The sequence below is a fragment of the Portunus trituberculatus genome, chromosome 2 (assembly GCF_017591435.1).
Source record: "Portunus trituberculatus isolate SZX2019 chromosome 2, ASM1759143v1, whole genome shotgun sequence".
In the NCBI taxonomy this organism is placed as follows: domain Eukaryota; kingdom Metazoa; phylum Arthropoda; class Malacostraca; order Decapoda; family Portunidae; genus Portunus; species Portunus trituberculatus.
In genome coordinates, this window is record NC_059256.1 from 6,032,103 (window position 1) to 6,057,270 (window position 25,168).

The window sequence follows — 25,168 nt, forward strand, 5'->3', positions numbered from 1 at the left end:
TCATTAGTAGATTTCCTCAAAGCCTCGTCTTCTCCCTCCTCCTCCTCCTCCTCCTCCCAAATCCAGACAAGCTCGACCCAATCATCTAGTTTGTTTACCTCCAGCACCCAATCAGCTGGCTTATTCACTTCTAGCACCCAAGGAAGCCACGTTTTGTCTCCCAGCACTCAGTCAGGTGGCTTGGTGACACCTAGCACTCAATCCAGCACCCAGTTAGGCAATATGTTTAGTTCTACTCAAGCAGGTTCTATTTTGTCACCCAGCAGTCAAGCAGGTTCTAATTTGACTCCTAGCACTCAATCAGGGGGCTTTTTGAGTTCTAGCATTCAGTCTAGCACTCAAGGAAGTTCTGTTTTGTCACCTAGCACTCAGTCTGGAGGTTTGTTCAGTTCTAGCACTCAAGGTGGCTCGGTTTTGACTTCTAGCACTCTTCCAGGAGGGTTTTTGACAGCCAGTACTCAGTCGGGCTCTATTTTGTCACCCAGCACCCACACAGGTTCCATTTTGTCAGCCAGCACCCAAGCAGGTTCTATTTTGTCAGCCAGCACCCATGCAGGTTCCATTTTGTCACCCAACACTCAGTCTATGCCTGTTTTGACAGCTAGCACTCAGTCGGGCTGTATTTTGTCACCCAGCACCCAAGCAGGTTCCATATTGTCACCCAGCACCCAAGCAGGTTCGATATTGTCACCCAGCACCCAAGCAGGTTCCATATTGTCACCCAGTACTCAAGCAGGTTCGATATTGTCACCCAGCACCCAAGCAGGTTCCATATTGTCACCCAGTACTCAGTCTTCCCTATTTACACCTGCCCAGTCAAGTTCCTTTTTCAGTTTTGGCCAAAATGACAATGCTTTGGCCAAGGATACTACTACTACTACCACTGCTACTACTACTACTACTATTTCTATCTTCCAGTCACCTCCTGCTGCTACTACTACTACTGCTGGTGCTGCTGCTGGTGCTAATCTGTTTACTTTTGGGGTTCAGAGTGGTGGTGCTAGTGGTGGTGGTGGTGGTGGTGGCTTTATGTTTGGTGGTGGCAAATCTGCATTCTCCTTTCTGTCGCCTAAGACTAGTGGTTCGGATGCAGCTCTAAGCCAGCCAAGCCAAACCCAGCCAAATTTAAGCCAGCCAACCCTAACCCAGCCCAATTTAAGCCAGCCAAGCCTAACTCAGCCAAATTTAAGCCAGTCAGGCCTAACTCAGCCAAATTTAAGCCAGTCAGGCCTAACCCAGCCCAATTTAAGCCAGTCAGGCCTAACTCAGCCCAATTTAAACCAGTCAGGCCTAACTCAGCCAAATTTAAGCCAGTCAGGCCTAACTCAGCCAAATTTAAGCCAGTCAGGCCTAACCCAGCCCAATTTAAGCCAGTCAGGCCTAACTCAGCCCAATTTAAGCCAGTCAGGCCTAACTCAGCCAAATCTAAGCCAGTCTAACTTAGCCCAGCCTGCATCTAGTATTCTGCAATCTAGCTTAACCCAGCCACAGTCCCAGTCAATATTTTCTTTCACAACAGCACCACAGTTTCCCTCCACCACCACCGTCACCACCACCACAGCCTCCTCTATCTTTTCCTTCACCACCCCTACCACATCCACCACCACAGCTATGACCTTTGGCTCCCCACCGTTCTTCTCACCACAGCCCACCACCACCACCGCCACCGCCACCACCACATTTTTCACTGGGACGACTGTGGCAAATATATTTCAATTTGGTGGTGCTGCGGCTGCCACACCTGTTGCCACACCTGCTGCTGCACCTGCTGCCACACTTACCACACCTGCCACACAGGGACTGTTCACATTTGGGCCCTCCACCACAGCAACCACCACCACTACCACAGCATCGCCCTTCAATTTTGCGGCGAAATCTGGGTTTAGTGAAGGAGGCAAATCTGGGTTCAGTTTCACAACACCCACCACACAGACTGGCTTTGTGTTCCCCACCACCACAGCAGCCACAGCCACCACCACAGCCTTCCAGTTCCAGAAGGGCTCCAGCAACCCACCCCAAGCCACAGCAAGCCAGTCTAGCCCCTTCAGTTTTTCCGCTAACATCAAAACACCCTTCGGAAATTCACAGTCGCCATTCGCATTTAGTTCCTTTGGCAGTGGTGGCGGTGGTGGGCAGGGATTCACCACAGTGGCTAATACCACAGCACCAGCACCTACCTTTGGTACCACCACAGCCACCTCACCCTTCACCACCCCCCAAAACGCCCAAGGATTTACCCCAGGTGCATTTAATTTCGGAGGGGTCAACACCCAGTCCCCTACTCAAACTTTTGGCAGTTCTGGGGCACAGGGGGGTGCTGGGTTTAGTTTCGGGCAAGGGGGGGGTGCACAGTCCCCACCTGCCCCGGCCTTTGGGTCCCCTGCGCCTGCCACTGCCCCACAGCCAGCCGCAGGGGGAGTGTTTCAGTTCGGAGGAGCTGCTGCTGCTACGCCAACATTTACCCCTGGTGAGTGACGGTCTGTGTGTGTGTGTGTGTGTGTGTGTGTGTTCTCTCTTTCAGGAAAACACCCCTAAACACCACAAAATACACTGACTCCTGTACACCAAAACACACACACACACCTTCAAATCCCCTTACACCATTAGAAACACCCCACAACACCCCAAACACACCTTGAGAAACCTCTTACCATATTAACCTCTTTGGTACTGGGACATATTTTTATCATGAGTTCTTTTGGTATAATTAGACCATTTTATTTATGTTAGGGAGGGTCTATGAAGCTCGGAAGATTAACCCCTTCAGTAGCATGACGTGTTTCCCTATTCATTGGGGTGACTATTTGGTGACTCTGTACAGCTTCACAAACTCATGTGGGGGGTTAAAATAGTGAAGACTGTGGCCATTAATCTTGTGCGCTCCATACACCCTTGCTAATGTCAATAAAATGGTCTAATGGTATACAAAACACAAGGTAAAAATGTATCCCAGTACTGAAGGGGTTAAAATAGTGAAGACTGTGGCCATTAATCTTGTGCCGTCCATACACCCTTCCTAATGTCAATAAAATGGTCTAATGGTATACAAAACACAAGGTAAAAATGTATCCCAGTACTGAAGGGGTTAAAATAGTGAAGACTGTGGCCATTAATCTTGTGCCGTCCATACACCCTTCCTAATGTCAATAAAATGGTCTAATGGTACACAAAACTTAAGGTATAAATGTGTCCCAGTACTGAAGGGGTTGATAGCCAGTCTTCAATATTTTGACGTCCACACAAGTTTTTGAAGCTGTTTAGAATCACCAAATCGTAACCAAAAGGAATATGGAAATGCATCACGACACCGATAGGTTTAGTAACACCCCTACAACACCTGAAACACCTCTTTACCCTCTCTCTCTCTCTCTCTCGCAGGCAATAATCCCGGTGCTGGCCCACGACGTCCACGACCTAGGACTACACGTCGGCGATAGGAACCCCCAAATAGGACTAAGGATAACACAAAGGATATCTCCCATATGTAAGGATAAAACCCCCAAGATGCCAACCCTCAGTGCTTCTAAGGACCTTGCCACAATTCCTAAGGGTGGAGGATTTGCAAATAGGATTTCTTGTGTCTTCCTTACTCCCTTTGCCGATCTCTGCTAAAGGATTCCACACCACTTATGAGGGTGTTTTGTGTGCTTCACCTAACCTCCTCCTCCTCCTCCTCCTTTCTCATTTTTAACCTAATCTAACCATCTTCTTTATCCTCCTCCTCCTCTCATTATTTCAATCTAGCCTATCGTAATCTTCCTCCTCCTCCTCCTTCTTCTCCTGTTATTATTATTTTTACACCTAACCTTTTCCTCCTCCTCCTCCTCCTCTTCCTCTTAATGATTTTGTAACCTAACTTCAAATAACCTTTAATAATCACCCCAAAAATTGACTTAGACAATTAATGAAGTTTGTGTATTATTATTATTATTATTATTGTTTGTTTATGTTTTTGTATTCAATCTTCCTCCTCCTCCTCCTCCTCCTGTTTTTATTTTTATTATTAACTTGTCTCCTTCTTCTTCTTTTGACTTCATTGACGATTAGTTGACAAAATGAGGAGGAGGAGGAGGAGGAAGAAGAAAAATAATATATATACAATAAATAAGAGGTGGAAGAGGAGGAGGAGGAGGAGAAGGAAGAGAAGAGTAAGAAATAAAGATAAGGAGATAGAAAGGAGGAGGAGGAGGAGGAGGAGGAGATAAGAAAGTAAGAAAGAGGAAGAGAAAAAAAGAAATAGAAAAAAGAGGAGGAAGGGAAAAAAGAGTAGAAGTAGTAGAAGTAGTAGAAACTCGGCAAATCCTTTTTAATATACACTACTACTACTACTACTATTGTTGTTGTTTAGTGCATTAGATAGGGATAATATGTGCTCTCTCTCTCTCTCTCTCTCTCTCAAACTAATATAGTACTGATTATTATTATTATTATTATTGTATATTTTAAGTGAAATAAATAAATGGCAACATGTTTGTTTTTAAAGAGTTTGTTCAAGGCCTCCCTTCTTCTCTTTTTGGAATTTAAAGTTTAAGTGTGTAAACGAGAGAAAGAGAGAGAGAGAGAGAGAATATTAAAGACAAAACAAAGAAATTAAGGAAAAAAAAGTGAGAGAGAAAATTGACAATTAATGAAACAAACTTGACTGGAATTAAAGAAAGTAAGATTAGCTAACTCACTTTCTCTCTCTCTTTAATTTGAGGAGGAAAAGCTTACAAACTCGTGAGAAAGGAAGTCATTGTCTCTCTCTCTCTCTCTCTCTCTCTCATATTGTTGGCATCCTCCTCCTCCTCCTTTTATAGTTTAGGCATCCTTCCAAGTCATCTTCTTGTCCTCCTCCTCTTCCTGTCACTAACTCTTCATCCTCCTCCTCCTCCTCCTCCTCCTTGCCCTGTGAGTTTGTGCCTTTAACAATCAGCAGTGGCTCGGTAAACACACATTTTGATGAGACACGGGAGGAAAGACTCTGCTGATTTGCCAAACTCTGCCACTCGGAAATATTTTTGAAGGAATATTCTAAGTTTGCAATGTGTGGCGCATCTTATTGAGTCATTCCTACACTGGTGGTCAGAGCAGAAGGCGTGGTACCTGTGACATCCTGTGAAGGAGATTAATGACACAGAAAATATGTTTTAATGAGGGTATTCACCTAACTAGTGATTGATAGGGTGCCCTCGTGCCTTCTTGACGTTTTGAGTCTCCTGGGAAGTGAATCACCCAGGTGGTGGAGATACTGAGTGTCAATATTGTCCCATATGTCCTGAATAGCGGCTTGGAGGCGTGGGAGGGAGGAGGTATCTCTCTCCTTTAGCTTCAGTTTTATGTACGTCCAGGGATTTTTTATAGGGTTAAGGTCTGGGGAACTTACAGGCCAAGGTTTTAAAAGGCTAATATTGCAGAAATCAAACCAGTCAACAATTAACTTTGTCGTATGGCACGGTGCACCATCTTGCATGAAGGTATCAGCATTGCACTTTTCCATCTAGAATTAGCTCAAGGTAGTTATTTTGGTTCATACAAACATTCTTAGGCAAAAACACTTAATTTTTCAAGACCATAGTAAGAAAAACAATCCACACCATCAAAGAATCTGGATTTTCATGAGTGTTGTGTAGTGTGGATCGTGACGGTTACTACTGGGTCTGCGGTACACACAGTTTCTCTAGTTATCTATAATCTGAAAGCTTGCCTCATCTGACCAACGTACCCTACGACACTTACCTAAGTCCCAATCTTTGTGCTGAGACACAAACTGCTTGCCTACTGTTAAGGTAAACATGACTGAAGCAAGGTTTTGAAACTGCGCGGCAACTCCGTTATCCTATGTCTTCGAATAATGTTCAGAGTTCTCTGGCTCACAGTGCGCTTACGCCCTTCAGGCTTGTAAGGTGGTGGCGAAGCATCTCTTCGTCCCTCATGATAAATTTTGGTCCAACGTTGAACAATCCCGAGACATTTGCCAGTGTTCACGGCAGTTTCTTGATTTGAATTATTCTCCCTCACTGAGGCACAAATGAATAAGATTTGGGCCTTACTAATTCGTGTCCTAGGTCCCATAATAGGTAGTAACAGGGCACAATGGTGAGCTCACGCATCCACAAAAAGGGCCCGTGAGGGAGGGTGAAAGAAAATTCAAATGCAATCACACGAACCACAGACGAATGTTGACAAAGGAAACATATCGTCTACTTTGACAACTGGAGCTGCAGAGTTGTCAGATAGCGACATACAGCAAATCCCGACGTATGTTTAGGAGTTAAGAAGGGATGAATGAAATTTGGTCAGCGTGAAAGTTATTGTCCCTTTTGGACCTTCCGCTCTGACCAGCAGTGTATGTGCAATATTATGTTCATCCTATACATGTATTGTATTGCATTGCTCTATTGCACCTTGTGTCTCGTATTTGTTTGATTTCATTATTTCTTTTGACCTTTAGCCAAACCATTCTTGTATATGTATATGGGGCCACCATGGTACAGTGGAACCATGCGTGCTTTGGGGTCCAAGGGGTCTCCAAGCGCACGGGCTCGAATCCTGTCCATGGTCCGAGTGTAGGTTGGGCTTCCTCACTTGGAACAACGGTTTCCTAGCGGATGGGCTTTGAGATATTTGGTACCCCCCAAAAATATCCCCTTTAGCCCAGAAATTCCAGTGAAAAGCCCACATGATGAAAAAAAAAAAAAAAAAAATACCACCCCAACTCAGCTGTTCGAGTTCACCAGTCCTGTTTGGTGGTGGTTGTATCAATGCATGTTTTCTAGGCTGCTGTATTGCTTTCATCTATCTATTTATTTTGTCATAGAGAGTGTTGCCATGGCAGCATTAACACTGTACAGTGTAGTGTGTTCTTAGCCTGTTAGTCAAGAACTGAGACTGAAGACACCAAAACACAGGGAAGGAAAACAACTTGTCACCATGTTACACACACACACATTTATTGAAAGGCACACCTGCGCCACCAACAAAACAACTGCTTCTTGTCTCATTACTCCCTCACAGCACACACAGACACAGCCGCCACCACAGGCACGGCTGTGGCCCCACCTCAAAAGTGGACCTTCACATGTCTGGCAATATCAGCCTTTGTCTTGAAACACTTGCCACAGTCATCACACTTGAACTCCCTCAACCCAGTGTGTCTGAAGGTGTGTTTATTAAGACAAGAAATGGTAGGAAACCTTTTGCCACACTCATCACACTCATAATTCCTAACACCACTGTGTGTCAGGCTGTGTGTGGTGAGACCATACTTTGTGGTAAATTTCTTCCCACACTCACCGCACTCATAATTCCTAACACCACTGTGTGTCAGGCTGTGTGTGGTGAGGGCATACTTTTGGGTAAATTTTTTCGCACACTCACCACACTCATAATTCCTAACACCACTGTGTGTCAGGCTGTGTTTGGTGAGGGTAGACTTTCGGTTAAATTTCTTTCCACACTCACCACACTCATAATTCCTAACACCACTGTGTGTCAGGCTGTGTGTGGTGAGCTTAAACTTTGTGAAAAATTTCTTCCCACACTCACCACACTCATAATTCCTAACACCACTGTGTATCAGGCTGTGTTTGGTGAGGGAAGACTTTTGGGTAAATTTCTTCCCACAGTCACCACACTCATAATTCCTGACACCACTGTGTGTCAGGCTGTGTGTGGTGAGGTTTCCCTTTTGGCTAAATTTCTTCCCACAGTCACCACACTCATAATTCCTAACACCACTGTGTGTCAGGCTGTGTGTGGTGAGGTTTCCCTTTTGGCTAAACTTCTTCCCACAGTCACCACACTCATAATTCCTAACACCACTGTGTGTCAGGCTGTGTGTGGTGACGCTAGACTTACGGGTAAATTTATTCCCAGAGTCACCACACTCATAATTCCTAACACCACTGTGTGTCAGGCTGTGTGTGGTGAGGTTAGACTTTTGGGTAAATTTCTTCCCAGAGTCACCACACTCATAATTCCTAACACCACTGTGTGTCAGGCTGTGTTTGGTGAGGTGAGACTTTTGGGTAAATTTCTTCCCACAGTCACCACACTTGTAATTCCTAATACCACTGTGTGTCAGGCTGTGTGTGGTGAGGTTAGACTTATGGGAAAATTTCTTCCCACAGTCATCGCACTCATAATTCCTAACACCACTGTGTGTCAGGCTGTGTGTAGTGAGGTTAGACTTATGGGTAAATTTCTTCCCACAGTCACCACACTCATAATTCCTAACACCACTGTGTGTCAGGCTGTGTTTGGTGAGGGCAGACTTTTGGGTAAATTTCTTCCCACAGTCACCACACTTGTAATTCCTAACACCACTGTGTATCAGGCTGTGTGTGGTGAGGTTAGACTTATGGGTAAATTTCTTCCCACAGTCACCACACTCATAATTCCTAACACCACTGTGTGTCAGGCTGTGTTTGGTGAGGTGAGACTTTCTGCCAAATTTCTTTCCACAGTCACCACACTCATAATTCCTAACACCACTGTGTGTAACACTGTGTACGGCGAGATAAGACTTATGGGTAAATTTCTTCCCACAGTCACCACACTCATAATTCATAACAGCACTGTGTGTCAGGCTGTGTGTGGTGAGGGTAGACTTTCTGCCAAATTTCTTCCCACAGTCACCACACTCATAATTCCTAACACCACTGTGTGCTAGGGTGTGTGTGGTGAGGCCTTGTTTGGTGGTAAAAGTTTTGTCACACTGCTGGCACTCAAACCTGCTCTGTCCTGTGTGGCCAGAGCTGCCTGTCTCCTGGTGATCCTTGCCACCACGCCTGTGCCTCCCCACACCTGAGGCTGACTGCTGCTGCTGCTGCTGCTGCTGCTGGCACTGGCCACCCATGCCGCTGCCCGGCCTCACACCCTCCATTCCTGCACCACTGTCACCAGCACACGCCACGGCCAGTCCTGCAGGGAGCCTCGGGGAGGACAGACAGCCAGGCAGCCGTCGGTGGGTGGCAGGCAGGGGCGGCGGCGGCAGACTGGACGCTGGCTGGGCTGGGCTGGTCTGTGGAGCAGGGAAGAGTGGTGTGGCCATCACAAACTGTACACACGTCTCACAAACACTACAGCTGGAATGCTAACCTAACCAAACCTTATTTGAAGGATAGATAGGAAAGAGGAGACCTAATTACAATGTAAAGTTAGCAAACTGTATGGAAAAGATAGACAGACAAGACCTGGTAACACTGACGGTGGATGGAGATAGACAAACAAGATCATGAAAAGTCAGTGTCTGAGGAACATTAGGAAGTTCAGTTTTCCACACAGGACGGTGGACCTCTGGAATGGCTAGAGTGAAGAGATTGTAGCACCAGAAAGTGTGCACAAATTTAAGGAACAGTTGGATAAATGTAGACATGGAGACAGGTCACTATGAGCCCCCAGCTCCACTCCAACCCTGTAATATACAACTAGGTAAATACTTCTTGTTTGGCTAGGTTAAGTGCTGGCAGCAAGAGCAGGATCAGGATCAGGATGGCCGCCAGCACAACGAGAGCTGCAGGGACACGCACCTCATCCTAATATTAAGCAACATTTTATTTTGTATTGCTATTATTGATCAAGTTTGTGAAAGGTGAACCTTAATTGTGTGTGACGTGTCCTAAGTATTAACCTCGGGAGAAGGTTCCCTCCGCCGTGGGAGCCTTCCCCACCCACACACGCAGAGCAGCATGTACCAGTGTACCAGACATAAGAACATAAGAGAGAAGGGAAGCTGCAAGAGGCCACCAGGCCTATATGAGGCAGTCCCAGTGTGCTTAATCTACCTAATTCCATCTATCTTCCCCATCCATGAATTGATCTAACCTTCTTTTAAAGCTCCCTATTGACTCAGCCCTCACTACATGCCCACTGACACTCTTCCACTCCTCAACCACTCTGTTTGAAAACCAGTTTCTTCCCATTTCTTTTCTAAACCTGAATTTTTCAAGCTTAAACCCATTATTTGTGGTTCTGACCCCGCTACTGATCCTAAGAACTACATCCATGTCCCCTTTGTTAAAACCCTTATACCACTTAAATACTTGTATCAAGTCTCCTCTTAACTTACGTCTCTAAGGAATCCAGACTAAGTTTTTTCAGTCTCTCTTCATAGGTATATCCCTCGTTCCCTGTATCCTTTTAGTCCTCCTCCTTTGCACAGACTCCAATAGAGCTACGGTATGTCCTTCCTGTAATGTGGGGACCAGAATTGTACCGCAGACAAAAGAGTTTGGTCCACACAACACAGTAACAAGTGTAACAGTAAACAGTAAACACTCACTGGCAGTGTTCCCGTGAGACTCCTCGCCTCGGTGAGTGAGTGTTGGTGCTCCACCTGTGGAGGGCCAATCACAGGCTACACCACTGCTACTACTGGTTGAGGAAGGCACAGGTGAAGGGTGGAGCGTGGAGGTGGACACCAGGGCTGCGTTCCGTTGGAAGTTAGCACGCTGCCCCCCGCAACCCCCAACGGAACGCAAGGGAACGCGTAAGCCATACGGGTATGGTTGACAAGATGGCCGTCCAAGCTGCTCTCCTCCTCCTCGCTCAAGAGCTCGCAAAAGACCCTCTGTTGGACGCTGCAGAGCTCCTCTTAGCACGAGAGGAGGAAATATTGCTGAGGCGAGAGGAAGAGGGAGAAGAGAGGCTGCCAAGGCAAGGAGAAGAGGGAGAGGATAGGCCGCCAAGTCCTGTGCGGGTCAAGGACTATGCAGAGATGATAGTGCCTCTTTATTCCGGGAAAGATTTCAAGAAACACTTTCGAATGCAAAGGGAAACTGTCCCTGCAGCCACAGGTGCTGGAGGGGCCTCTGCAGCAGCTACCATGGCGGTAGAGGCTGTCTCTTCTGCCTCAGAGGCTGTGGGAAGAAATGCGACACATACAACACCGTCTTTTATTGCTATAAATACTAATATTTTCGTCATATTGCCTTATTCCAGCATTCTACAAGGGATAACAGACTTACCACATTGTTTTTGATGTTCTGTGACGTCGCATAAGCTGTCAAAATAGCATTTACATCCCCCACACTGAAAATATAGTGGTGAAGCGGCGGACGTCTGCGGTTTGTTGATAAACAATAGTTGCCAGACACCGCCAAGCATTCACCTCCGAGGAGCGCAAGGTCCCGCACGCTCCCGCAAGGCGAGCCGTATGCTGGTACCCCCCGATTCGGGGGAAGTATGCCATACTGTACGCCATACGGTCCCCAACGGAACGCGGCCCAGCAGGACACCGGTGTGTACTCTTTACTCTTCACACCACCACCACCACCACCACGACCACTACCAGTACCACAGGTAGCAGTGCAGGGAGGGGCCAACAATGAGGCGAGCGGAGCGGGGCTGCCACTTCAGCACTCAACCAATAAAAGTTTTCTCTCTTAATTCATGTGTAATTCAATCCAAACATGTGTATTTAACTTTTAATATTTTTCTGAGTGTTTTCAGCTTTTAAATCACCAAAGACAAGGAAATGAGTTTTAATGAGTAATGTCGACATTTTCACAGCACACTTTTCTTTTCTCTCAAATGTAAACTTAGGCCGTCCTTACTTTCCTAACTAACTTTTCCATAATTATTGATCACCTTTTCTGTGTATGAATGAAAGGTAACTAGTTTATTCCCAATGTTGCAGAAAGCACGTGGTTGTGTTTACATCTGAGTGAGCGGCGTGTGTGTGTTGCCAACTTGCCACCACACCGTCTGTCTGTCAAGTGTCACTCATCTAACAAAGCTCGTGGTGCAGGCTTGTACAGGTGTGGCAGGCAGGTGTGGCGCCGAGCAGGTGTGCAGCAGGTGCAGGTGTGTCATTTGACGTGTTGCAGAGGCTGGTTATATTAGTAGTTAAGGGAGAAATGGGAAAAATGTTTGGGGTTTGTTTGGTGGTGGGTGTTGCTATCAAAGGTTGTGTTTTTCGTAAATGTTCTTAGATTTATGTTTTTATATTGTACCTTCTTTTGGTGTTATTCTTATTTTTCTGTCTTTGCTATTTCCTTAACCCGTAAATGGCCGGTTTATCACCAACACCCCTTCCAGATGAGCAAAAAGTAATCCTTTTCGATTATTTCTCGTCTGCTTTGACTCGTTGATGAAAACTTTACAGTGTTTTATTTATCAGTGCTTTTTGTTGAGCCTCATGCACACTCCGGCTGTGTAGGTGGTGTGGTGCGTGTGTGGTGGTGTGGTGAAGTGAAGTGACTCGGAACACCACCTCTCTCGCGGTCTGATTCTAGGAGGAAAAGTAACAGAGATAAAAAATAATGCAAAGTAAAATAATAGTAAAAATGTCAATTGAGAAATTAACAGGAGGGAAAATAAAATGATGGTGGGGTGTGTGGGGGTGTAGGGCGACTGGCTGGGGTCTGTGTAGGGTGACAGGGTGGTGGAAAAAAAAACCTGATAGAGAAATTGATAAAAAAAAAGAACTGGTATAAGGAAGTAGAAGGTTTAAATGTAAGAGGTACAAATATGTGTTGATGTGATAAAGTGAAGGATTTGTGAGTTACAGCTGGTGAGTGTTTGAAGTGAAATGGTGAGATGAAGGAGGTTGTGAGAACAGCACAGTACAATCTGATGAATATTGCCTTTCTACTTTTTAAGGAGACATTTGGGTGAGTGTTGTGTCAAGATTGTGACTCAGAATAATGTAATAACAAAGTTGGAGTCCTGCAGCTCCTTATATTATACCTTGCCAAACTATCAACTGAAACCACTACAACTAACAGCCTAATGAATCGGGCTGCTAGGATAACAAAACGTGCGTCGCCTCTCCACAGAATAGCACCCGTACTTATTGATCTACATTGCTTGCTGATAAAACCTGCAATTGTTGGTCAAATCTGTGTACCAACTCACCAAGTCATGACTACTGGAGAGGCCGTGTATATCACAAAATACGAAGGCATTAGTCACATTTGTACATTGATGTTTATATCCCTGAGAACAGAGGCCCTGTAGAGCACCACTGCTTGGAGGAATAGGGTGTGAACATTGTAATAAAGAATGAAGAGTCTCATTGGTGATTTCCTGGACGCTGCCACTCTCAGCAATATTTGTAAGGAATGTTCCAAGTTTGCAATGTGTCGCCTGTCTTATTCAGTGTGTCCTATGTGCTACATTCTTTCACTCCTATATGTTGTGCAGACACAGAGTACGCATTGCATTCCCTTATTGCACCTTATTGATTATTACTCTATTGCTTTCATTTATCTATTTATTTTGTCATAGAGAGTGTTGCCATGGCAGCATTAACACTGTACAGTGTAGTGTGTTCTTAGCCTGTTAGTCAAGAACTGAGACTGAAGACACCAAAACACAGGGAAGGAAAACAACTTGTCACCATGTTACACACACACACATTTATTGAAAGGCACACCTGCGCCACCAACAAAACAACTGCTTCTTGTCTCATTACTCCCTCACAGCACACACAGACACAGCCGCCACCACAGGCACGGCTGTGGCCCCACCTCAAAAGTGGACCTTCACATGTCTGGCAATATCAGCCTTTGTCTTGAAACACTTGCCACAGTCATCACACTTGAACTCCCTCAACCCAGTGTGTCTGAAGGTGTGTTTATTAAGATAAGAAATGGTAGGAAACCTTTTGCCACACTCATCACACTCATAATTCCTAACACCACTGTGTGTCAGGCTGTGTGTGGTGAGACCATACTTTGTGGTAAATTTCTTCCTACACTCACCACACTCATAATTCCTAACACCACTGTGTGTCAGGCTGTGTGTGGTGAGGGCAGACTTTTGGGTAAATTTTTTCGCACAGTCACCACACTCATAATTCCTAACACCACTGTGTGTCAGGCTGTGTGTGGCGAGGATAGACTTTCGGTTAAATTTCTTTCCACACTCACCACACTCATAATTCCTAACACCACTGTGTGTCAGGCTGTGTGTGGTGAGGGTAGACTTTCGGTTAAATTTCTTTCCACAGTCACCACACTCATAATTCCTAACACCACTGTGTGTCAGGCTGTGTGAGGTGAGCTTAAACTTTTGAGTGAATTTCTTCCCACAATCACCACACTCATAATTCCTAACACCACTGTGTGTCAGGCTGTGTGTGGTGAGGTGAGACTTTCGGTTAAATTTCTTCCCACAGTCACCACACTCATAATTCCCAACACCACTGTGTGTCAGGCTGTGTTTGGTGAGGGAAGACTTTCGGTTAAATTTCTTCCCACAGTCACCACACTCATAATTCCTGACACCACTGTGTGTCAGGCTGTGTGTGGTGAGGTTTCCCTTTAGGGTAAATTTCTTCCCACAGTCACCACACTCATAATTCCTAACACCACTGTGTATCAGGCTGTGTGTGGCGAGGTTTCCCTTTTGGCTAAATTTCTTCCCACAGTCACCACACTCATAATTCCTAACACCACTGTGTGTCAGGCTGTGTGTGGTGATGCTAGACTTACGGGTAAATTTCTTCCCACAGTCACCACACTCATAATTCCTAACACCACTGTGTGTCAGGCTGTGTCTCTTGAGGGAAGAGTTTTGGGTAAATTTCTTCCCACACTCACCACACTCATAATTCCTAACACCACTGTGTGTCAGGCTGTGTGTGGTGAAGGAAGACTTTTGGGTAAATTTCTCCCCACAGTCACCACACTCATAATTCCTGACACCACTGTGTGTCAGGCTGTGTTTGGTGAGGTGAGACTTTTGGGTAAATTTCTTCCCACAGTCACCACACTCATAATTCCTAACAGCACTGTGTATCAGGCTGTGTGTGGTGAGGTGAGACTTTCTGCCAAATTTCTTCCCACAGTCACCACACTCATAATTCCTAACACCACTGTGTGCTAGGGTGTGTCTGGCAAGGCCTTGTTTGGTGGTAAAAGTTTTGTCACACTGCTGGCACTCAAACCTGCTCTGTCCTGTGTGGCCAGAGCTGCCTGTCTCCTGGTGATCCTTGCCACCACGCCTGTGCCTCCCCACACCTGAGGCTGACTGCTGCTGCTGCTGGCACTGGCCACCCATGCCGCTGCCCGGCCTCACACCCTCCATTCCTGCACCACTGTCACCAGCACACGCCACGGCCAGTCCTGCAGGGAGCCTCGGGGAGGACAGACAGCCAGGCAGCCGTCGGTGGGTGGCAGGCAGGGGCGGCGGCGGCAGACTGGACGCTGGCTGGGCTGGGCTGGTCTGTGGAGCAGGGAAGAGTGGTGTGGCCATCACAAACTGTACACACGTCTCACAAACACTACAGCTGGAATGCTAACCTAACCAAACCTTATTTGAAGGATAGATAGGAAAGAGGAGACCTAATTACAATGTAAAGTTAGCAAACTGTATGGAAAAGATAGACAGACAAGACCTGGTAACACTGACGGTGGATGGAGATAGACAAACAAGATCATGAAAAGTCAGTGTCTGAGGAACATTAGGAAGTTCAGTTTTCCACAAAGGACGGTGGACCTCTGGAATGGCTAGAGTGAAGAGATTGTAGCACCAGAAAGTGTGCACAAATTTAAGGAACAGTTGGATAAATGTAGACATGGAGACAGGTCACTATGAGCCCCCAGCTCCACTCCAACCCTGTAATATACAACTAGGTAAATACTTCTTGTTTGGCTAGGTTAAGTGCTGGCAGCAAGAGCAGGATCAGGATCAGGATGGCCGCCAGCACAACAAGAGCTTCAGGGACAAGCACCTCATCCTAATATTAAGCAACATTTTATTTTGTATTGCTATTATTGATCAAGTTTGTGAAAGGTGAACCTTAATTGTGTGTGACGTGTCCTAAGTATTAACCTCGGGAGAAGGTTCCCTCCGCCGTGGGAGCCTTCCCCACCCACACACGCAGAGCAGCATGTACCAGTGTACCAGACATAAGAACATAAGAGAGGAGGGAAGCTGCAAGAGGCCACCAGGCCTATATGAGGCAGTCCCAGTGTGCTTAATCTACCTAATTCCATCTATCTTCCCCATCCATGAATTGATCTAACCTTCTTTTAAAGCTCCCTATTGACTCAGCCCTCACTACATGCCCACTGACACTCTTCCACTCCTCAACCACTCTGTTTGAAAACCAGTTTCTTCCCATTTCTTTTCTAAACCTGAATTTTTCAAGCTTAAACCCATTATTTGTGGTTCTGACCCCGCTACTGATCCTAAGAACTACATCCATGTCCCCTTTGTTAAAACCCTTATACCACTTAAATACTTGTATCAAGTCTCCTCTTAACTTACGTCTCTCTAAGGAATCCAGACTAAGTTTTTTCAGTCTCTCTTCATAGGTATATCCCTCGTTCCCTGTATCCTTTTAGTCCTCCTCCTTTGCACAGACTCCAATAGAGCTACGGTATGTCCTTCCTGTAATGTGGGGACCAGAATTGTACCGCAGACAAAAGAGTTTGGTCCACACAACACAGTAACAAGTGTAACAGTAAACAGTAAACACTCACTGGCAGTGTTCCCGTGAGACTCCTCGCCTCGGTGAGTGAGTGTTGGTGCTCCACCTGTGGAGGGCCAATCACAGGCTACACCACTGCTACTACTGGTTGAGGAAGGCACAGGTGAAGGGTGGAGCGTGGAGGTGGACACCAGCAGGACACCGGTGTGTTTTACTGTTTACTATTCACACCACCACGGCACCACCACCACCACCACCGTCAGGCGTCAGATCCAAGGTTCCCAGTCCCATATTTCTGTGGCGACTGGCGAACTACCATACACATCCGTTAAAAAATAGTTTTTTGAGCTAGATTATCGTACACCCCGTATTGGCTAGCAAGATATACACAAACATTTATTTGGCTATTGTTTTTTCTACGTTTTGCAGAATATTACAAATTGAACGATAGACACCAATATAAGTTTTTTTTTTTCATTTGATTATACAAGTAGGTTCTAGACTTGAAAAGCAATGCATGTTACGAATAGCCATCATATATTCTGTACTCAATATTTTACATGTCGATGGCTGAATCATCTTCGATTTCTGGATAATGTGGATCAGTTTGTACACCAGCTGGATATAGGGTTTGGGAAGTGTTGCATCCTGCCATGCTCCTTGACGGCTGGGATGAGGTGCAGTTACTATTTCCTTCACTTTTTACAGATTGTTCAGCCAAAAAGAATGTCTCTTACTGATTCTGTTTTGAGTTTATTTCTGTCTTGAGTTTTCATTCTATTTATATCTGAGAAACATCTTTCGCAGTCTGCATTTGCGTGGGGCACTGAGAGGCTAACCATTCTCTTCCAGGTACAAACTAACCTTCTCGTTAATTATCTAGTCTTCCCCAGTAATGCTCTGGTTAGCGCACCGTGGCGGCGATCCAGGAGCCTTGTGCTGGTGGTGGTGCTGGTGGTGGCGTGCCTGGCTGGCTGGCTGTGGCGGGCGTGCACGTGCTATCATATGGTACGTGAATGATTGGGTTTAGTACGGTTAGTGAAATGATGTACAGTTTCTTATCACTTTTTTAGTTTTATTTATTTTTTGAGTGTGTGGTTTGATATGGTGTTTTTTGTTGTTCCAGGGTTGCGTGGTAGGTGCGTTCACTGGTCTGGGCTGTGTTGGTGTGTGTTCTGAAGAGATGACCGCAGACACGCTGGCTGCTGATGACTATATAGAGCCGCACAGAGGCAGTGTACTGTACAAGCTGGATGGAAGTATGCAAACCTCGCAATGAAGATGGAAAAGGTGAGGAAATGGTTCTTCTATCTTGACTTTTGCCTAAAATAAGCGTCGTGTGTGTGTGTGTGTGTGTGTGTGTGTTTCCTATTTTTTTTAATCTTTTCCATCTCTCTATTCATATTTGTATCGTCTCGATTCTTATTTAGTGTATAATATATTTTGTATGTTTGTATACCTTCTATATTCTGTTTCCTCGCATCTATCTAGTTTGTATTGACATTTGTCACTAGTGTTCTGAATCTCGTATTCCTTTGTTTGAATACAGTAACATGAACAAGGTTGTGAATGTTCGGGTGTGGTGTGGATGAGCAAGTGAGCGAGCTGGCATTGGGAGCCGAGCGGGGGAGGCAGCGCGACGTGAGGCTAGCCAAGATGTAGGAAAATTGTACTGTACTTACTATGGAATGGTGTTGTTACTGTAAAGCATACTTAAGAAAGATCAAAATATGGCTCATTTCCTTGTGTATAAGTTTCCGGTGTGTGTGAGTGTGTAACTGTGGATGGTTGAGCGAGGGTGTGGGTGCAGGCTGCAGACTGGGGCACATGACGTGGAGCCTGTGGTGACCGGTGACTGGTGAGGCGGTGACTGGTTCACTCTGGTATTTACACGACTGCCGAGGAAATAATACATAAGTGTGTGTGTGTGTGTGTGTGTGTGTGTGTGTGTGTGTGTGTGGAGCAAGCTCAACTCACGATGTTACTTGTATAACACCCTGCTCCCTTCTGTCCCTCTCCTGTGTCCCGGGGCTGCCACGGACGGTAGTAGACAGGATAACCTGGTGACCCATCGTGTAGGGGAGGTACAGTATACTCCTCAAGACTCACCAATTTCCACTGTAAACATCTTCGCCTCTCTTCCTTCGCCCTGCCATCACCAAGCCTGTCTCTCCCTTATTCGTTACTTCACTATACTCTAGTGGCGTCTTAACTTCAGTTTTGGTCCTTAGCATTAAAACCTTAACTAACATACAATTTACTTGTGCTGGTTGACGTGTTTCCTTATCGTCGCGCAGACAGACCCCTTGGCATGCGGCGATAATATCCCCCTTCACCAAGATCACCAGCACAGGACAAGATCACGAAGAGAAAGAGAGGATTAAGATGTCACACTAACCATTAACTCGATACCTGAAGCGAGAATAACCATTATGTCCCATTAATAATAGCTGTAGTAATGGGGAGTTATCATTGACAGTTGTGTACCGTTCAGACAGCACAGCCTTCACGCACATACAGTGGTGGTGGTGCTGGCGGTGGTGTTTTGGTGTTTACTGCTCAGTCTATCTACACACCCAGACGCATTCACGCACAGCCATAGATACTCAAAACACACTCAAACACACAAAACCAAGCTAAACACATACACACACACGCACACAATGAAGTGAAGTGTTACCATATTCCCAGGCAGTTTTTAGCAGCACAAGCGGCAAGACAAGAGTGAACCAGCAGTGCAAGGCAAGCCACCATGACCTGCAGCCTTCACCACACCCCTCCTTCACTTACTCAAGGTGTGTTTAAGGCCATTCGCTTATCTTGGGCCTCAATTTACCTACGGGAGTGAAAATACCTCGAACTGTACCCAGATTTGTAAAGGTGATTAGGTAAACAAGCGGTCATAGAGGCAAGTTGTGTATATTCGCCGTTGTTATTTGCGTCCTTCACTCACAGTAAGCCAAACATGTGCCAGAGTGCACCCACCAGTCTACCATGTCATCTCCCATGGTCATTTCTTCCCGACATAGCCTCATTTTGTTGTGGTGAGATTTTAAAGGCAACATATGGACCCCGCGCCGCCGCTGTTCCCGCCTCCAGGTCCCCGGATGTTACCTACCCCTCTGGTCCCCCGCCACCATCCCCCTGGCAGCCTGCTCGGTCCAATACTTTTTTCTAATATTTCGTGAGGGTAATATTACGCTTCCATGGTGTGTTTTTATGGTTTGTATAAATGTTTCGTTGTGTTTGAAGTGTGTTGCGCGCCTGTGTTGGGTAAATATGTGGCGTTTAGTGGTGTTTTATGGCGTGTGTTAAAGGCTTTTCAACGGTCAAAATTTTCCCTCTCGAATTTTGAGGTTTCTTATTTGAATAAGTGGGCCTTTGTGGTGTCAAAGGATCGGCTGTCCTCTTTTAGGCGTGAAATCAATCTATTGAGTGAAATATGTGGACTTTGAAATGGTGTTTGGTGGTGTTGAAAAACGTCTTATTTTTCTTTATTTTATTTGGTGACGTTTGTGGTTCTCGGTGTAACTCGCTGTGGAATGCCTTGAAAGATACCTCACACTCCCTCAAATGTGGTCAAACACTCGCCAAGTGAAAATGGCTTGACTTTGCAGGGCGTTTTAGCAGATTTATGAGTTTGAATGTTGTTTTATATTTAGCATACTTAATTTAGACATTTTTTAAAAAACTAGTTAAGCTGGAGTTGTTTTGATATTTTTAAAATCAGTTTTCTTATTTATCACGTCATAAAATAACAAGCATTCGGCCGTGGCTTCGTTTTATCGAAAAGTCATTTTTAAAATGAAATGATTTACGTAATTTAGCCGAGTGACCCCCGCTCCCGCTCGCGTTCTCTGTGATGACCACAGCCCAGGTGGTGACTCAACAACACAGCCCCGGGCTGCCGCCTCTTTTCCAAAGCCGCAGTTCGTCAATATTTTGCCTAATATCTGGTGATTTCTACGTGTTTGCGTGTGTTTCTAGGCTGTGGTGAGTAGATAGTAGTAGTAGAAGGAAGAAGGAAGGAGAAATAAAGGAGGAGGAAGAGGAGGAACAGGCTAGCCACAATACTTGACTCTCCCTCCACTTCCTCAATACTTTGCTTCATATCTCGTGTTTTCTAAGTGTTTTGATGTGTTTCTAGGCTCAGGCGTGTAGATGGAAGCAGTAAAAGGAAGGAAAAAGAAGAAAGAAAGGAGGAAAACGAAGAACAAAGGAGAAACAGAAGTGAAAGAGGAGGAGGAGCCAAGCCGCAATGTTTAGGTAAGTCTGCCCTTCTTTATTATGCATTTTGATGTTTTGAGGTATATTTGAGGAGTTTGAAGTGTGTTTGGTGGTGTAGCGCGTTGTTTTGGGTGTTATAAGTGTGTTTTGGGTGCATTTTGTGTGTTTTCAGTGTGTGTGAGACGTTTTGGGTATATTTCACGTATCTTGAGTGTGGTGTGGGAGTGTGTTTGAGTATTTGGGTGTGTTTTAAGAGGTTGTATAAGGTTTTGGGTTAGTTTGGAGTGTTTTAAGTTACTTGAGTGTGTGTAGGGGATGATTTGGGTATAGTTTTGTGTGTTTTTAGTGAGTTTTGTGTGTTGTGAAGTAATTTGAAGTGTTGCGTGGTGTTTTGAGTGCGTTTGGGAATATTTTTGAGTGGTTTGGGTGTGTGTGGTGTGTATTGGTGTAGATTTTGTGTCTCTAGTGAGTTGTAAGTATGTTTATTGGTATTTTGAGGTGTTTCATGGTGTTTTGAGTGTTTTTGGTTAGTTTTGAGTCATTTAAGTGGTCTGGGTGTGTTTTGGGGTGTGAGGGCTGGTATTGGTGTATATTTTGTGTCTCTAGTGAGTTTCAAGTGTTTGTTGGTATTTTGAGGTGTTGCATGGTGTTTTAAGGTATTTTGGGTTAGTTTTGAGTATTTTAAGTGTTTTGTGTATGTGGAAGCGGTGTTGTGGTGTGTGTTCGGGTGTATGTGTGTGTATGTGGAGTGGTATTGGTGTATATTTTGTTAGTCTAGTATGTTTATTGGTAGTTTTAAGTGTTGCATGGTATTTTGAGGTGTTTTGAGTGTGTTTTGGGTTGGTTTTGAGTGTTTTAAATGCTTTGAGTGTGTGGGAGCGGTTTTTTGGGGTGTGTTTGGCCGTATGTGTGCAAGTGGGAGGGAATGAAATGATGGAAGCGGAAGAGAATGAGATGATTATGGTGATGATGGTGGTGTTGGGACGGTGTGGAGAGGCGATTGAAAGGATTGAGGCTGTGAAGATGTGGTGGTGGAGTGTGTGGAGCAGGCAAGTGGAAGAGAATGAGATGATAAGAAGAGGGAATGATGTGATAATGGTGTTGGTGAGCTGTGGTGGCGCTGGGACGGTGTGGGGAGGCGAATGAAAAGATTGAGGCTGTGAATGTATTAGTGCAGGAAACATGGCTCAATATATGCAATACTTAGCGATATGAAAGACAGTGTTTGTGTTTTAGTGGCAGTTTTTCTTGCCCTTTCACTTCCCGATACAAAATGAAACTCTTCAGTACTGGGACGCATTTTGACCATGAGTTTTGTGTGTCATTAGACGGTTTCATTGACATTAGGAAGGGTCTATGGTGGTCACAAAATAAATGGCTAGAATCTTCAACATTTTAATCCCCCCACATAAGTTAGTGAAGCAGTATAAAACCGAGAAATAGCAAGAATATAAAAACACGTCATTGCAGTGAAGGGGAATAAGATCAAAGCAGCCACACGGAGCCACGCGGACGGACACCACCACCACCACCACCCGGCCAAACCTCCCACATTTTCCCTAATATCTCTGTTATTCTTGGTCCACGCAGGATGTACCGGTGTCCCAAGCTGGTGGATGTCCCGGTGGTGGTGGAGCTGCCCTTTGTCATGTACAAAATGGCACCTTTCACCTTAAAAGGCCACGATTCGAGTCCCGCCCAGCTGATGCAAACTTCCAAGGTGAGACGGACGGCTGGGGCTCTCTTCATTAATGCCACCTTATTTGACCTTGTTTGACCTGACCTGGGGTGTCCTGAGGGGTGGTAATGGTGGGGTATTGGTGTGTCTTGCTGGTGTTGTATAGGGAAAGGTTTAAATGCACGTTCTTATGTAGAAAATGGTCACTGTGTCACTGTAGATTGTCTCGCCATACTGTGACTCCATGACTACTACTACTACTACTACTACTACTACTACTACTACTACTACTACTACCGCCACCTTAAGGCGCTGTCGATCAGGTTGTCAGGATAGAGAAACCCTTCACGTTGACTGGAATGTCCGTATTGTCTGTATTGTAGACAGGATAACCTGGTGACCCATCGTGTAGGGGAGGTACAGTATACTCCTCAAGACTCACCAATTTCCACTGTAAACATCTTCGCCTCTCTTCCTTCGCCCTGCCATCACCAAGCCTGTCTCTCCCTTATTCGTTACTTCACTATACTCTAGTGGCGTCTTAACTTCAGTTTTGGTCCTTAGCATTAAAACCTTAACTAACATACAATTTACTTGTGCTGGTTGACGTGTTTCCTTATCGTCGCGCAGACAGACCCCTTGGCATGCGGCGATAATAATTATTATTATCATTATTATCATTATTTTGTCAGCCCTGAAAATCCTACAACCTTCAAAACACACACAAAACAATAAATAACAATAAAAAAGAAAGATGATAACAAGAACAGGCGTAAAACATCATTATTATCATTATTATCATTGTTTTGGCAGCCCTGCCCATCCTGCAGCCCCCGCGAGTGATCCTGTACGCCCTGCCGCTGCTGCCGCTCCTGCTGGTGGTGACCCTGACAATGAGAGTCAACCTGTGCTCTGTTCTCAGGGACTTTTACCATTATCGTGTGCTGTGAGAGGCGTAGAGCACTGTCTGGCTGTCCCCCTCCCCCCACCGCCCGCTCTCTCTCTCTCTCTCTCTCTCTCTCTCTCTCTCTCTCTCTCTCTCTCTCTCTCTCTCTCTCTCTCTCTGTCTTGTATCATATTGCACCTTTTTGTGTGTTAAATAGTTTAAATAAAGGAAAATATAAGGAAAATGTTGACTAATTATTACTATTATGATTATTATTATAATTATTATAATTATTATTATTATCGTTATTATTGTTGTTGTTGTTGTTGTTGTTGTTTTGACGTGTACAAGATGGTATATAAATAATTTGCCTGTATGTTGTGTTACTACTTATGAATGGTGTGTGTGTGTGTGTGTGTGTGTGTGTGTGTGTGTGTGTGTGTGTGTGTGTGTGTGTGTGTGTGTGTGTGTGTGTGACCAGCTGATTTGAATAGGAAAAATGCTGTGACAAGGAAAGACCTGCATTTTTTCCGGAATTCAGTCGTTTTGTTTTTATCCTTATACAGATCAGGAGTACTTGTTACTCTTTTAAGCACAGATATTCCCAAGTAGACCTATTCTAGCATTATCCATTCACTCTCGATCATTTCTTGGTTCAAATATTACCGAGTGGTTGCTTCATCACTGTCTCTCTTCATGAACATCAGCAGTATACATCCTTGTACAGACTACAAACTTGACTATGAAGTGCATTTATCACCACTTTTCACTTTGAAAAAGAAGGTTAAGGTGGATGAATTTGGGCAACACTGATTCAAGGAAACAATAATGTAATCTAACAAAAGGATCATGTAATAATTCATAAGCATTCTTTACCGCATGTGAATAACTCTTATTCTGCTGATGGTGTAATTCTGTGAAAAAGAGCTGCTGAGCACCCCATTGTTCCAGCATCCTCTTGGTGACAGCACTGTAGGACAGCCACCTTGTACGTAACGGTGATAAAATTCTGAGACTTTCCACTCCAGCAAACTCTTGAAATTCACAAAACTGTGCCATTCGTTTGGAAGAATGTTTCAGGGTATTGTGCACATCACGTGCTAACTCCTCAATGCTCTGTGGCAACTGTTTACACGCCTTAGATGCACAAAGGTGTGCTGAGTGACATAATGTTTCATTATGTATATGCCGGGGCAAGCAGCCTTATAACTGCTACTAACGTATTGTTTTGCACCCATCATGGTGCCACAGCCATCTGAACCAAAGCCAATAATATTTCCAACTGGTATAGCAAAATCACTGAATGATTTCATTATGGCTGAAAATTTTTTTATTGCTAGTGGCACCTTCATTTGCAGTGTCTGGGTTATCACTGTTAAAGACTGGCACCAGGGCCCAAAACTTGCTAACAACAGAATTTCCATCTGCAGATCGCACCAATATGCACAAGTTTTGAGATAGTGAAATATCTGTAGATTCATCCACTACAATGCTCAACTTGCTTACCTTCAATTTATCTGCCAGCTGGTCCTGCTTATGACACTTAGCCATAACATTACTACATATGTTTTGGCACTAGTTCTTTTCATTTTGACCTCTTTAGCAATAGCTAAGTCAGGAAAACATTCTTTGACATCACATAAATGATCAGCCATTCTAAAACTTAAGTTAGGTTCAACCATCATTGCTGTTAGCTTGATTTCAGCAGCTCTAACTAATCTCCTTTGCTAGAGTGTCCATCATGTGCACTAGCAAACGCCTCTGCTATAGTTTTTGTTGAAGTAGATGTTGCTCACATACCCTGATGCTTCCCGCTTTTCCCATGAAGCTTTATTGTCGTTAACTGTGCAGTAATTTCTACACCGCCTTTATTACACGCATCCTTCCTTGATGGGCTTACCATGGGAATTCTTTTTTTCCCCAGACGTCTCCGTATTTTTGGTCACGCCTTGCCTTTTTCTTGCTTTCTGGTTTGTTTCCATTATCCAGTGCAGGAGTCCGGCACTGCGTTTCT

At 44.9% G+C, this 25,168-nt stretch overlaps 3 protein-coding genes and 1 long non-coding RNA gene across 6 annotated transcripts; 2 read left to right on the top strand and 2 right to left on the bottom strand.

Annotated features, from left to right (window-relative positions):
• Nucleotides 1–222: 222 nt before the first annotated feature.
• Nucleotides 223–4,410, top strand: LOC123503797 (nuclear pore complex protein DDB_G0274915-like). Its single transcript, XM_045253811.1, has 4 exons — nt 223–676; nt 707–736; nt 767–2,467; nt 3,379–4,410. Exons 1-4 carry the CDS (start codon nt 223–225, stop codon nt 3,435–3,437), a joined length of 2,244 nt encoding a protein of 747 aa, XP_045109746.1. The 3' UTR covers nt 3,438–4,410.
• A 2,494-nt stretch (nt 4,411–6,904) lies between these two features.
• LOC123503806 (zinc finger protein 160-like) lies at nt 6,905–11,289 on the bottom strand. Its single transcript, XM_045253839.1, has 2 exons — nt 10,950–11,289; nt 6,905–9,004 (listed from the first exon to the last, which is right to left on the bottom strand). The coding sequence occupies exon 2, from the start codon at nt 8,864–8,866 to the stop codon at nt 7,043–7,045; it is 1,824 nt and encodes a 607-aa protein (XP_045109774.1). The 5' UTR covers nt 8,867–9,004; nt 10,950–11,289; the 3' UTR covers nt 6,905–7,042.
• A 253-nt stretch (nt 11,290–11,542) lies between these two features.
• LOC123503839 lies at nt 11,543–23,626 on the top strand. 2 transcript variants are annotated; one of them, XR_006674623.1, is made up of 7 exons: nt 11,543–11,787; nt 17,490–17,653; nt 17,913–18,447; nt 19,055–19,158; nt 20,511–20,629; nt 22,181–22,310; nt 23,082–23,626. It is a non-coding gene; the product is annotated as an uncharacterized LOC123503839 (long non-coding RNA). The 2 variants fall into 2 exon arrangements; XR_006674622.1 differs by lacking the exon at nt 11,543–11,787 and adding an exon at nt 17,236–17,371.
• LOC123503812 (zinc finger protein 814-like) lies at nt 13,318–17,109 on the bottom strand. Of its 2 annotated transcripts, XM_045253860.1 has the most exons (3): nt 16,416–17,109; nt 16,201–16,323; nt 13,318–15,153 (listed from the first exon to the last, which is right to left on the bottom strand). In XM_045253860.1, exon 3 carries the CDS (start codon nt 15,013–15,015, stop codon nt 13,456–13,458), a length of 1,560 nt encoding a protein of 519 aa, XP_045109795.1. In that variant the 5' UTR covers nt 15,016–15,153; nt 16,201–16,323; nt 16,416–17,109; the 3' UTR covers nt 13,318–13,455. The 2 variants fall into 2 exon arrangements, with proteins under 2 accessions (XP_045109795.1, XP_045109785.1); XM_045253850.1 differs by lacking the exon at nt 16,201–16,323.
• Nucleotides 23,627–25,168: the final 1,542 nt, after the last annotated feature.